Here is a 14,180-nt window from a genome sequence, read left to right as displayed (position 1 = left end):
TTTGTTATAAAGGAATACCCGAGACTGAGGCATTTATAAAGAAAAAAAAGAAAAGAAAAGAAAAGAAAAGAAAAGAGGTTTAATTGCCTCACGGTTCTGCAGGATGTACAAGCACAGCCCCAGCATCTGCTGGGCTCCTGGGGAGGCCTCAGGGAGCTTTTACTCATGGCGGAAGGCAAAGCGGGAGCTGGTACATTATGTGGTGAGAGAGGAAGCAAGAGAGCAAGTGGAAGAGGCTTCACACCTCAAACAGCCAGATCTTGTGAGAACTCATTACAGCAAAGACAGCACCAAGGGGATGGTGCTAAACCATCATGAGAAATCCACTCCCATGATCCAATCACCTCTGGTCAGGCCCTATTTCCAGCACTGGAGATTACATTTCAACATGAGATTTAGATGGGACGAATATCCAAACTACATCATGGGGTCTCAGGTGCCCTCAGCAAGAACAGGTTCAACGAGATGATGGAGAACAACGGAGGAAGTGGAGTTCTTGCAGACTACAGCTTTCAGCAAGTCTGGCTGTGAAGGGAAGAGGAGGCAACCACAGATGGCGATGGATTCTGGTTGAAGGACGGTTTTGAGAGGGTGAGGAGAGGGAGTTTAATGCCATCTGTTTGTATTTCTTTTGCAGTTTTGGTTTCGTTTTGAGAGTTTCCAGTGTTTATATATTAAGACAAAAGAATCATTTATTAATAGAAATGGTAGGAGAACATTTTAAAATCAGGAAATAACTAATAAAGACACCAAACAGGAGAGAAGGATGGAATAGGAAAGTTATTAAGAGGTATCTGTAGGGGTGGAGGTGTCCAGAGGAACGTCTCTTTCACTGAGAAAGAGGAGGAAGCCCTGAAGGTGGGTTTAGGTATCAAAGAGTTTGTAGGTGTTGAGAAGGAGGCTGAGAGGATTCCTTTTCTCATTATGGTACCAAGAGAGCTTATTTTTGTTGACCTAGGATGGCGAGGTTGGTTTCTGGTTTCTCAAATACTACTTTAAGGAAAGAAAGCTACACAATTATTCATCTAAAATAAGCATAAAAGTGAGAGTTAAATAGTTAATACATTTCAGATATTTCACTGTCTTGTTTATTTGCAATGACATAAGGGTGACACACAGTGCTTAAAATGAACTTAATTTTACCAAAATTAGTTCATTTCACCCTTACAGATGACAGTTGGTTATCAGTGACTGATACACAATAAACCTGGTATATACTAATACAGCATATCAATAAACATTTATTAGAAAACACAAAATTAAAAGCTAACTTAAAAACACAATCACTAATTCTACATAGAACTTTTAGAAACTTTCAGGGAGAGAGAAAGAGTATCTCTACAAAAAAGTCACACTTCTTCTGGTCATATAAAAGAGGTTGAGGCAACAACTTGTAGAAACTATTATTTGTATTTGTGTTGAACTAATAATGTACAGTATACATGAAAGCTGCTTCCCAAACTGTGTATGACAGGTGTTCTACTGAAACAGATCACTAACCGTATGTGCTCACCAGACTTCAGAGTGCTTATGCTCCTTCCCGCCCTCCACCTCACCCGCCTGGAAGATGGTGCCTCGCAGCTAACAATACAGGCTTTTTTGGCCCCTTGAGAAATATATCATCTACCTACACAAGGGCAGCTGCAAGCCATCACTAATGAGTGAGTATCAAATGAAACACTTTGCTACAGTGATACTGTTCCTAAAGATACTACAGAGTACTGCATATACAAATTTTAAATATAAGAATAGAACTCAAAGAAAGAAGACAATGAGGAATAAATTCATTATGTATTCCCCAAAATCTATAAAAATAAAATAATTATTTTTAAGTGAATAAGCAAAATGAATGAGTATTGTATGCTACCATCTGAATAAATTTTTAAAGGAGTAGATAGAGAGCTAGATATTCATATAAACACGCACACAAACATATACTAATATACAAAAATATTTCAAAGTATGTGTTTTTGAAAGTCATTCACGGTCACGGTATCCTCTGCGCTAGACTTACCATGTCAGAGATGTGAGAGATTTAAAAGCTGTTAAAATGAGAGGTTTTTCCCTTCCAACGACACAGAAATCAGGAAACAGAAAAAAGGAAGAGGTTCAGGACCTTTCCCAGCTATGCTATGTCTTCCAGAGCCACTGATGAGGGCCAACCCCTCCCCAGTCTCAGCCTACAAACCACACTGTGCCAAGGCCCAAGTCTTTCTGTGGCAAAAAGCACACGGAAAGGAGGAGCCCTGTCAGAAGGTGCAGTGGCCATGGAAAGAGGAGCCCAGTGGCTCTGATCCCCACAGGCTCCCAGACCTGTGCTGGAGGAGAATCCTCGCTCCCCAGCAGGTAGGCAGGTAGGCAGGCAGGCAGGCAGGCAGGCAGGCAGGCGGGCAGGCAGGCAGGCAGGCAGGCAGGCAGGCAGGCAGGCAGGCAGGCAGGCAGGCAGGCAGGCACACCCTTTCTCCCTCTCCGTCCCCATAAGGACAACTCTATGTACATGCCCCAAATACCAAGAAAGGCATTTCAGTTAAATGTTAGTCACTAAGAAAATGGGGTTTTGGAAATTCACTTTGTAACATGTTTATCCTTTTGTGCGCCTGTAGGTTTTGGGGGATTACTTTTCTGATATATTTGCTTTTATCAAAAAGGAAAACTTACTGTTGATGTGATCGATGTAGTAGACACCAATCTGAGGGTCAAACCCTGCTTCCCATCCCCACGGCAGCTCATCCCCAACACAATCAGCAAATGACAAGGGCTTCGTTAACCTACAACAAACCAGAATAGACACACCAGTGATTCTTTCCGTCAAACCGCATATGTCAAAATTCAGCACCCTAACCACAAGTGTCTAGGTTGCATTTAAAATCTTGAAGAAAAAAAAAACAAAACAAAACAAGGATAAAATACAGATGTGTATATCCAAAAAAGTAGGACAAGTCACAGTAACCTTTTGAAAGTTCACTGCTTAATATTTGGAGATAAATCTAGTATTTGGAGATAAATCTATACAATAAATAAATGAAGACATCCTAAATCAGGGAGAACGCCAAGCTGAGAGTGAGGAAGCCTGGGATCTAGCTCTAGCTCTGCAGTGAAACAGATACCCCATTAAAAAGAAAAATGTATCCCAGGATTCAAATACTGGTATCATGAAAATACTATCAGTAGTTTTGAGACAAGATCCGCATCAGGTTACATCAATTTCAGACTGGATGTTCATATATAAATTAACTAAACACTCAACTGTGAAGTCTACTATAAGTTCTCCTTGAGAGGAAGGACAATTTTTTTAATAAGTATCTTGTACATAACAGTCACTCAACAAAATTTTGAACCAAACCAAATACATAAAGTATTCATTCATACATCAATGTGATCTCACCTTTTGAAATTGCTTTATACTCTCTCAAGACCACTTTTTCTTTAAGACACTTTCTCTGTAGGAGTTTTTCTCTTTAAAACGAATGAAGAAACTACAGTTTCCTAAGCAGAGTACAGGTTTCAGACTTAATTACAATACATTTTTTTTTCTCACTCTCTTGCATTTTGCTTTTGAGATTTTCCCTGGCTACTGGAGCAGCCATGGGCAGGTTAACACCACAGATGCCTTGCTGGAGGGTGGCCACCATCAGTCAACACATTTTCTAACTTAACGCACTGGCACCACTAGCATGGTTCTTACATACAAAATCTCCTGGAATCCCTTTTATCCATGCTAACGACTATCAAAGATCTCACGTTCAACTGAAATATAGGTCATTTTCAGAATTATATCATTCATCAGAATAACAAAGTACATCATCCACCCTTCAGAATGCTGAAGAATGATATACAAGGAGGAAAATTCTTTTTTTCCAGGCCTATTCTGCAATAGTCATCCAAGGACACAAAACAGCAATAGAAAGGAAGGATCTATTTTCCTCTCAACCTTCCTATAGCATGAAATCTCTCCTCCTAGAGATAGCTCCAAAGAAGACACTGGCCTTCCAAATCAGCTCAGCAGACAGAAGCAATAATGAGGGTAACCCGTTCTACCACTGACTCACTGTGAGACCACTTACTGGGCACCTCTTCCTACCTCAGTTTCCTTCTCTTTTAAGTGATGATTACACCCTCACATACTCTCCCTGCAATTTAACTAGCTCCTAAAATTAAACTCAGGATAAAAAGGAATTAACTTGGAAGAGCATCCGGGACGTTATAAGTAGTCAAAGTGTCAGATTATTAACACAAGCACATGTGAACTCTCTCATTTATCCCTCAGAGGAATCAAGTCAGGCAGCACAGCATAGAACTGTGGTTCTCAGAATATAGTTCCCAGAACCAGCAGCATCAACATCTGGGACCTTGTTACAAACACAAATTCTAGTTGGGCACCATGGTTCACACTTGTAATTCCAACACTATGGGAGGCTGAGGCAGGAGGATGGGTGAGACCAGGAGTTCAAGACCAGCCTAGGCAACACAGTGAGACCCTGTCTCTACAAAAAATAAAAAATTAGCCAGGAATGGTGGCTCATGCTTGTAATCTCCACACTCTAGGAAGCCAAGGTGGAGCATCACTTGAGCCCAGGAGTTCAAGGCTGCAGTGAGCCGTGATCACACCACTGAATTCCAGCTTGGGCAACAGAGCAAGACCTTGTCTCTAAAAAAAACTAAAATGATTTTTAAAAAATAATAGAAATACAAATTCTTGAGCCCTATTGTAGAATCAGAAACTCTAGGTCCCAGCAATGTATGCTTTCCAGGTACTTCTGCTCCACACTAAAGTGTGGGAACCACGGGCTTAGAAGTCAAGAGCTTGAAATTTGGCATCAAAGAGATCTGGGCTCAAATCTTTATTCTGCCACTTACTATACAACCTAGAGAAAGTCATTAGCCTTAAAAGCCCTAGTTTCCTAACGTAATTTTTTAAGGGAATAGGAGGAAAGATTAAGTTTAGATGAGAACTAAACAGTATAACACCCAAGAAATGGTAAGCTTCAATATATGTTAGATGAGTAAAATGAATCTCAAACATGTTAAGCAATATGCCCAAATGTGGCAACTTGCCATATTCACTTTGTAAACATGGAGTATATTTGAACTCAATCTGAGTTCAAATGCAAAACAATTTATTCTTAGAATTGTGCTCAAATTCTGTCTTATATCAAAACTGTCCCAGAAAACTGATTTTTCTTTTGACAAAGAGTGAGATACCATATCAAAAATCCCTATACCCTATATACCTCCTTGTCTACACACATGGTCTCTTTGACGACCTCAATAAAGCAACTAGATAGAGATCCTGTGCCAGGTCACCCTCTGTATCATTGTTTGATGATTCTCTTTCACTAACTCCACTATCAATGCTGTCTAAAAGGCACATGCATCCTAAAGAAATGAAGAAGGAGGAAATATGAGAATGGTAAGTTTAAGTGACAAAAGAGAAATATTAGACCAGCATTGCCCAGGCACCAATTCGATGTGCTTAAGCATGAGTACGGCAGGAATATACTTATTACTTTAAGAATAAGAAGTTATAAAAGCTTGAGAGCATGTGCTATGATTACAAGTTAATAGTAACTTGATTACATTTGGAAATAATCCAGTTTGTTCCACTAACTGGTTAGCAGATAAGCATTTAATTGTCACTGTTCTGAGACTACAATTACATCTGTAGGTATACATGTAATCGTGAACTCTGAAAAATTCAGAAGATTCCATTCCTAAAATTTTGAATATAAAAATCTCTTTGCAGAGTTCCCTCAAATATCAATTTAATACTTTATTTTCTATATATGGATAAACATATATATTTTCTCTGCACTCTATCAATAAGTAAAAGCATTACATAGATATTTGCAAATATTAAAATTTTAGGATTGAATTCTTATGCAAATTATAAAATATAAATAGACAACATTATCAGGTTCCAAACAAATTAAGCACCCAATTACGGTGCTATCCTGATAAAAAGAAAATACTACTATGATGTACTAAGAAGTTTAACACAAAGCAAAAAGAACTAACAGATGTATTCCAAAATTACAAACAATATAAATTAAAACAAATACAGTGAACTGAAATGTTAATTAACTTTTAAATTTCTTCTTCTTGTTGTACACAAGGAATTTCTTACACATTCAAGCTTTCTTTAAGTAAGTAAAAATGGATGGAGTTTGTTTTTGGTTGATTCCCTGCAAAGGAGCAACAACAAGCAACAACAACAAAATCCTGAAATTAACTAGAGTCTTTATGCTGAATTCCAGAGATTACTGTTTGCTTAAAAAGGTCTTCCTTTGCACTGTGCAAAGGAATTTCATATTATGAAGAAAACGGTAATTTACTGCAGCACTTTGCCAATGTTTATATGCAAAATTTAACTCTGCATGGTATTTCCTCTCCTTGCTGGCATTATATCATTCTTTCACACTCATTTAATATTTATTGTCAACTCAAATACGTGTCCTATGACATGAGATGCCATACAGTGATGTATCTGTTTACTTCAAAATTACATGATGGTGAATACCGTGTGAGTACAAGCACAACTCCAAAAAAAACTGAGTTTGTACTAATTGCACTAAATGAATAAGCACTTGAAAAAAACATTTCAGGTTACTAAAACTCTTGCCACCATTCAGAGCATCCCATATGTATAGTTTAGCACAAACATTAAAGGTCTTAACAGTTATTTTTACTTTGTAGCATCTGTTCTCATTGTTTAGCTAACACAAAGCAGAGCTCATACTGTCAACTGCTTATGATTACTACAGAATCTGCTCACAGGAACATTACTGAATTGCTCTAAGAGAACAGAGAGGAAGTAAGATGTGTTTCACAACTTGAATTTTAAAGCAAGGATAAAGCACTAGAAATCTTTCCACAGTCCTAAAAGAATCTTCATTTATAAATGATGTCAATTAGTTCCCTCAAAATAACTTTTTTGTTCTTTTTTTTTTTTTTGAGACTGAGTCTCGCTCTGTCAATCAGGCCGGAGTGCAGTAGCGTGATCTCTGGCTCATGGCAACCTCCATCTCCCTGGTTCAAGCAATTCCCCTACCTCAGCCTCTCCAGTAGCTGGGATTACAGGTGCCCGCCACCACGCCTGGCTAATTTTTTTGTATTTTTAGTGGAGACAGGGTTTCACCATGTTGGCCTGACTCGTCTCAAACTCCTGACCTCAGGCAATCCACCTCCCTCAGCCTCCCAAAGTGCTGGGATTACAGGCGTGAGCCACCGCGCCTGGCCAACAACTTCTATCTATCACTAGATAGGGAAACTAGCAACACAAAGAAACAGACAAAGGAGAATAGTAGAAAATGGTGGATAGAGGCAACAAGAAAAAAAAAAATAGCTTTTAGGAAAAATTATACAAACCACTTCGGAAGATAATGAGATTAGTTCCCTGTGTGTGAGGAAAGTAGCTTAAATTATTAGAAAGAAGTCATATTAGAAGGCCAGGCGCGGTGGCTCACGCCTGTAATCCCAGCACTTTGGGAGGCCAAGGTGGGCGGATCACCTGAGGTCGGGAGTTCGAGACCAGCCTGGCCAACTTGGTGAAACCGCGTCTCTACTAAAAATACAAAAATTAGCCAGGCGTGGTGGCACACGCCTGTAATCCCAGCTACTCAGGAGGCTGAGGCAGAAGAATCGCTTGAACCCAGGAGGTGGAGGTTGCAGTGAGCCAAAATCGGGCTATTGCACTCCAGCCTGGGGACAAGAGCGAGACTTCATCTCAAAAACAAAAACAAAAAAAGAAAGAAGTCATATTACATAGAATTTCTAGAAAATAAACAGATATTAGAACAGGTCACAATGGGCCAGGTGCAGTGGCTAATACCTGTAATCCCAGCATTTTGGGATGCCAAGACAGGCAGTTCACTTGAGGTCAGGAGTCCAAGACCAGCCTGGTCAACATGGTGAAAAACCATCGCTACTAAAATTACAAAAATTAACCAGGCATGGTGGTGGGCATCTGTAATCCCAGCTACTCGGGAGGCTGAGGCAGGGTAACCACTTGAACCCGGGAGGTGGAGGTTGCAGTGAGCCAAGATTACACCACTGCACTCCAGCCTGGGTGACAGAGCGAGACTGTCTCAAAAACAAAACAAAAGAACAAGTCACAATGGGGAGAATCACCTCTTCCTAAAATCACTTTACCTAAAGACAAAAAAATAGACTGGGCAACATCTGGAGGCTCCAGTCTAGCCTCACTCCCCTATTCTTCCTGCCATGAGCCCTTTTAGGCATCTGGCGACTTATATTATTGTTTATTAGAACACTTACCCAATATTTTGAAGATCATTTTGTGACCTATTAATTTATTCAGAAAGGAAAGAAATTTTATTAGTTGTCTATTATGTTCCAAGATTTATGCAAGGTTGTTTCATATGTTATCTCATTTAGCCCTAACAACAATTCTTCAAAATGGGTATTTCTAGTCTCATTTTTTAAATATATATATATATATATATATATATATTTATTTATTTTTTGAGACAGAGTTTCACTCTTGTTGCCCAGGCTGGAGTGCAATGGCACGATCTTGGCTCACTGCAACCTCTGCCTCCCAGGTTCAAGTGATTCTCCTGCCTCAGTCTCCCGGGTAGCTAAGATTCTGGGTATGCACTACCACGCCCAGCTAATTTTTTTGTATTTTTAGTAGAGACGGGGTTTCTCCATGTTGGTCAGGCTGGTCTCAAACTCCCGACCTCAGGTGATTCGCCCACCTTGGCCTCCCAAAGTGCTGGGATTACAGGTGTGAGCTACCGCACCGGGCCTATTATTATTACTATTATTTTGAGACAGAGTCTTGTTCTGTCACCCAGGCTAGAGTGCAGTGGCACAATCTCAGCTCACTGCAACCTCTGCCTCCCAGGTTTAAGCAATTCTCCTGCTCAGCCTCCTGAATAGCTGGGACTACAGGTACACGCCACCATGCCCAGCTAATTTTTGTATTTTTAGCAGAGACAGGGTTTCACCATGTTGGCCAGGCTGGTCTCAAACTCCTGACCTCAGGTAATCCACCTGCCTTGGCCTCCCAAAGTGCTGAGATTACAGACGTGAACCACTGTGCCCAGCCCCTATTCCCATTTTTTACAGACTTAATTCTGTATGTGACACATCCAGAATTTTGTGTTTTATGTGAAACATAAAATATGTGTCACAGAGTCCTGCGTTTTAGATCCTGTCTGTGTGCAGTGGGGGGATATAACAAGGAAAGGACTTGGTCCTTGCCCTGGGGAGCCAAGGTAAGGACAGCCAAGCAGATAACTAATTTGTCACACTAGGACTTGGCCAGGAAGGCCCTTAGCCTGGTGCAACGGGTTAGGAAGGAGACTGTTGCTCCAAGATTTAACTGATTCACCCAGTGCTACAGAGCTGGCAGGAAACATAACAAGGTAGCCTAAACAGGATCATTTCTTCAGATTAGTTCACATCATGTCTGCACCTGCTTGGGTCCTCAGACATTCTCCCCTCTATTGGTCCTAGGTCTGGTCATCCTATAGCTGGCATGCATCGCCTGGTACCAAGGAGAACTAGTTTGATTCCTCCTCCACATGACAGACTTTCAAATATCTGAACACAACTGTGTTGTCTCCCAGGTCTGCTTCCCCAGACCCACACACCCCACTCCTCTCTACATGTTTCACATCCCCTCTCCAGGCTAGCCTGCCAGGCTCCTGCCCTTACCCCAGCCACTCCTCTCCACTCTGCAATCTCACTCCATCTCTTATTATCTGATATTTATCTCTTCTCATATGGTTAATTTTTTCTCCTTCAGTCTATAAATATATTCAATCCCCCCTACCCTAAAAAACTTTTCCTCAAACTTTCTGACTCTTCTTTTGACATTCACTTACTAACCATTCCTAACCATCCCCTCATCCTAACCGAGAGGCTGTAAACAGGAGGACTTTAGGAGGCCCTATCATAGAATTTCCCTTCTGCCACCTAACACTTAATCCTACAGTTACTTCATGAATACACTCTTGAAAGACAGTATTTGTGGGTGATTTGCCTTTGAAAAAGCACATGGCTCAGGCTGTTGGGTTTTGGGATCCAGATATGGTATTTGCAAAAGCTTCAATGCTTACAATATTCTATGTTAAAGAAAAGGTCAAATTTTACATATAGCAATTATACTAACAATATAAAACACTTACTGAATGCTTATCATGTACCACACATGCTCTAATATACATAAATGTGTGAGTTAAATCCTCATAAAACTCTGCAAAGTAGATATACTTTTTCCATTTGAATAGCCTGTGCAGAGAAAAAAAATAAACACTCCTCTTCAAACAAGCATGTGTTTGGGTCACACACACGTCTCCCTCCAGTCAACATTTGTACTATAGGGCAGTGGTGGTTGCAAGCTCTGCTGCATAGGCCTTCACACTAAAAACCTTCACAATGTTGGCTCTGAATAAGTAAAAAATAAAGTCTAGTCACAAATAAAAGGAAACATAGCTCATGAAAAGCAGGACCAAAAAATTGAAAAATTACAAATAACAGGAAAAATATACATCATGGGTATGTGCCTCTTAAATTACTTCAGTATTTGGCCAAAGATCAAAAGTCACTTTTGAAAAATACTTTCCTCTTTTTCACATGATTTGTAAACTGAATTGCAATTTCTAGGTAGAACTGTATGCTTTATGCTTTCTTAAATAGGAGGTTATAACATGATTCCAAGTTAATTGTTCACATTGTCTGACTACTTAAGCTAAAAAAAGTTGGTGCTAATGAGACCAACGTTGTGGATTACACCTCCCACAAGAGCTGTTTATCACAGAATCAACCTGAGAATGTTGGTTTACAGTAGCGGTTCTGAAACCTATTCGTGCATCGGATCTGACTCAACTGAAAGGCGTATGAAAACACAGACTGTTGGGGTCGCCCTCAAAGTTTCCGACTCAGTAGATTTGGGAAGGACCTGAGGATTTACATCTCTAAGTTCTGAGGTAATACTGATCGGTAAACTTCAGGGACCAGAAGTTCACCTTGAGTGCTATTGTTTGAAAGGCATAAATCAGGTTGGATCCCTAATCCAACCAGGTGACAGAAAAATGGAAAACAAGCTCAAGTTAAAAACAAACCTGGAGGCTTTACAAGTATCTCTGTTATGAAAACGACGAAATATTTAAACAGAATTAATGGCTTAACAGCCATCCTATTCAGAATAGTAGGACACTTCATTTAATTTTCAGTAAACATTTCCTTTCTTCAAAGGATACTTAACTAATTTGAAAATAACTTCAAGAGCGAGGCTTTCTTTTTCCTTCATTTTCTCACTTACATACAAATAGTAACAGTACTCAACATCATTAGTTATTACGGAAATGCAGATCAAAACCACAGTGAAGCACCAGTTCACACCCACTATGATGGCTCTCATCAAAAAAACACAGACACAAGACATGAGTATTGACAAGGATGTGGAGAAATGGGAACCCTGTACATTGTGGGTGGGAACATAAAATGGTGCAGCCTCTGTAGAAAATGGTTTAGCAATTCCTCAAAAAGTTAAAATGGAATTACCATATGATCCCACACTACGACTTCTAGGTCTACTTCTAAAAGAAGTGAAAACAGGTACTCGAATAAATACGTGTGTGCATGACAACAGCAGCATTATTCTTAACAGCCAAAAGGTGGAAAGAGCCCAAATTCCCATCGACAGGTGAATGGATAAACAATTGTGGTATATACACGAAATGGAATATTATTCAGTCACAAAAAGGACTGAAGTACTTACATACGCTACAATATGGATGAACCTCCAAAACATTACGCTAAGTGAAAGAAGCCAGGAACAAAACATCACATATTGTATGATTCCACTATATGAAATAGTTCACAAATGCATACAAACAGAAAGTAGGTTAGTGGTTGACAGGTGACAAGGAAAGGGGCAAATAGAAACTGTTTAGTGGGTACCTTGGAGGAATGATGAAAATGTTCTGAAACTACATATAGGGGTTGGTTGCACAACATTGTGAATGTAGTTAATGCCATTGAATTCATCATTTTAAATGGTTAATTTACATTAGGTGAATTTCACTTCAGTAAGTTGGTTTTCAAAAGGAGTAGCAAGTATGTAATAATGCCAAGACTTTAAGTGAATATTTTCACAAAAGATAGTAAAACACATGGGAAAATGTTAAACATCACTAATAATAAAAACAAATGCCAACTACAATAAAACAATGAGGCTAAAATTTAAGCCTATTAAAATATCAAGTTTATGTCTTTTTTTTTTTTTTTGAGACAGGGTCTCACTGACACCGAGGCTGGAGTGCAGTGGGGTGATCATGGCTCAGCTCACTACAGCCTCAACCTCCCAGGCTGAAGCCATTCTAACACCTCAGCCTCCCAAGGAGCTGGAACTACAGGTACACACCAACATGCTTGGCTAAATTTCTTTTTTCTCCTTTGTAGATATGAGGTCTGATGCCCAGGATGGTCTCAAACTCCTGAGCTCAAGTGATCTGCCCTCGTTGGCCTCCCAAAGTGTGGAGATTATAGGTATGAGTCACGGCTTCCGGCTGTTTTGCTTTGTCTTAGTGATGAAACTCACTCTGGTGAGGATGTGGGGCATCAGCTACTTTCATTCATTGCTGGTGACTTTGTAACTCGATACAGTCCTTTTAAGAAACAATTTGGCAGTGTTAAAAAACCATTAAAATGTTGATTCCGGGTGGCGGAAGGGAGACCGTTAGGGAAAACAGCTAATGCCTGCTGTGCTTAATACCTAGGTGATGAGATGACAGGTGCAGCAAGCCACCACGGCACACATTTACCCATGTGACAAACCTGGACATTACTGCACATGTAACCCAGAACTTGGAATAAAAATATTTAAATTTTTAAAAATGTTAATTCCATTTAACCTAGAAATACTATTCTTGATTGTGTTGCAAGAATCTTGTCCCACATCCACAGGGATCAGCTGCCACCTAAGGCATGTTACTACACTCAGACTCAGTCTCTAGCCTAAACTCTGAGCTTCTCAAAGGCAGGGAGCCTGCCTTCTTCTCGCTCTCTAGCACGATGCCTAATGCTTATCTCATACACAGTCGACACATGGTAAATGTTGACTGAATGGAAGAAGAGTAGGAAGGCAGGCAGAAAGAAAACGTCCACTGTATCATGAAAGGATTGTAATTTATTCTTTCAAAAATGTTCTATTTACACAGAAGTGATAGTATGTGCATTTATTCAAATAACAATATGAAGGCTGGTATTAAGGTGTTAGTTGATACATATGTTTCCTGACAACAGAACAAGACACAAGAAAATCTTTCAACGCTGCATCAAAATATTTGGTCTTGTGATTTATTTTTGTTATCATTACATTATGTATCACAATGAATATCTCAAGAGAAAACAGACTTAAGTGACAAAGACATAACAGAATTTATCTCATGTGTTTCAATAATTCAGCAAGTTTTTAAAGTATTTTTATGCCATGGAAGAAAACAAAGTGGTCAAACAAACACTTTAACCTGAATCTCTTTTTCTCTCCTAAGTGCCAAGTAATGTTTGCTTGTCAGATTATCCGGTTTTGAAAAATAGTCTGAAATTTTAAGTGGCTATGCCAGCAAAGAAGGTAGGAGTGTTTGAGAGAGGCAGAGAACTTAAAAAGGATTATCGTCCAAACAAATAACAGAAATCCACCAAGGCTGCCTCAATTCCCTACCTGTAGTTCAACACACAGCCAGTACATTTCATGGTGGACAATAATTGCTCGTGGACGAAGACTAGAAGAGGTTTGAGTATTCAGTCTGGAGAATGAGCTTCAGTCAGGACAACAAAGAAATGACACATGGCACACACCTTTCTGAAAGGTCACAACTTCCCTTTTGAAGAGGTTAAATGATTAAAATATACCTATACTACTTTTATCAAAACTTAAGAAACTGAGAGGACTTTAAAAATCTCTATAACCTCTCTACATAGGAGTAATCCCAGTTAATAATATGATATGTTTCACTCTAGGCTATGTTTTTAAATAAATATATACACATGTAGATATAATACTATGTACAAAATATACATCATATTTTGTTATCAAACTAAACTCTACATATACTATAATTTTCAATGTTGACTTAAAAATACACATTTTATACGTTATTAGATTCTCATTGCGAAGAATACAGAAAATAACAAAACAAACTGTTATT

General features: G+C 39.3%; 1 protein-coding gene across 6 annotated transcripts in view; it reads right to left on the bottom strand.

Annotated features, from left to right (window-relative positions):
• WWC2 (WW and C2 domain containing 2) overlaps positions 1 to 14,180 on the bottom strand; it is a 218,975-nt gene that overhangs the window by 120,361 nt on the left and 84,434 nt on the right. For 4 of the 6 annotated variants that reach the window (XM_065545722.2, XM_005556375.5, XM_065545723.2 and 1 more), the window contains exon 2: positions 2,659 to 2,768. The exons of the other annotated variants lie outside the window; for them this stretch is intronic. In XM_065545722.2, coding sequence (XP_065401794.1) covers positions 2,659 to 2,768 — 110 coding nt within the window. The remainder of the gene's footprint in view (positions 1 to 2,658; positions 2,769 to 14,180) is intronic. 6 annotated transcript variants of the gene reach the window in all.

Source organism: Macaca fascicularis, chromosome 5, assembly GCF_037993035.2.
Source record: "Macaca fascicularis isolate 582-1 chromosome 5, T2T-MFA8v1.1".
In the NCBI taxonomy this organism is placed as follows: domain Eukaryota; kingdom Metazoa; phylum Chordata; class Mammalia; order Primates; family Cercopithecidae; genus Macaca; species Macaca fascicularis.
This window is presented reverse-complemented; position numbering and strand designations above follow the sequence as displayed.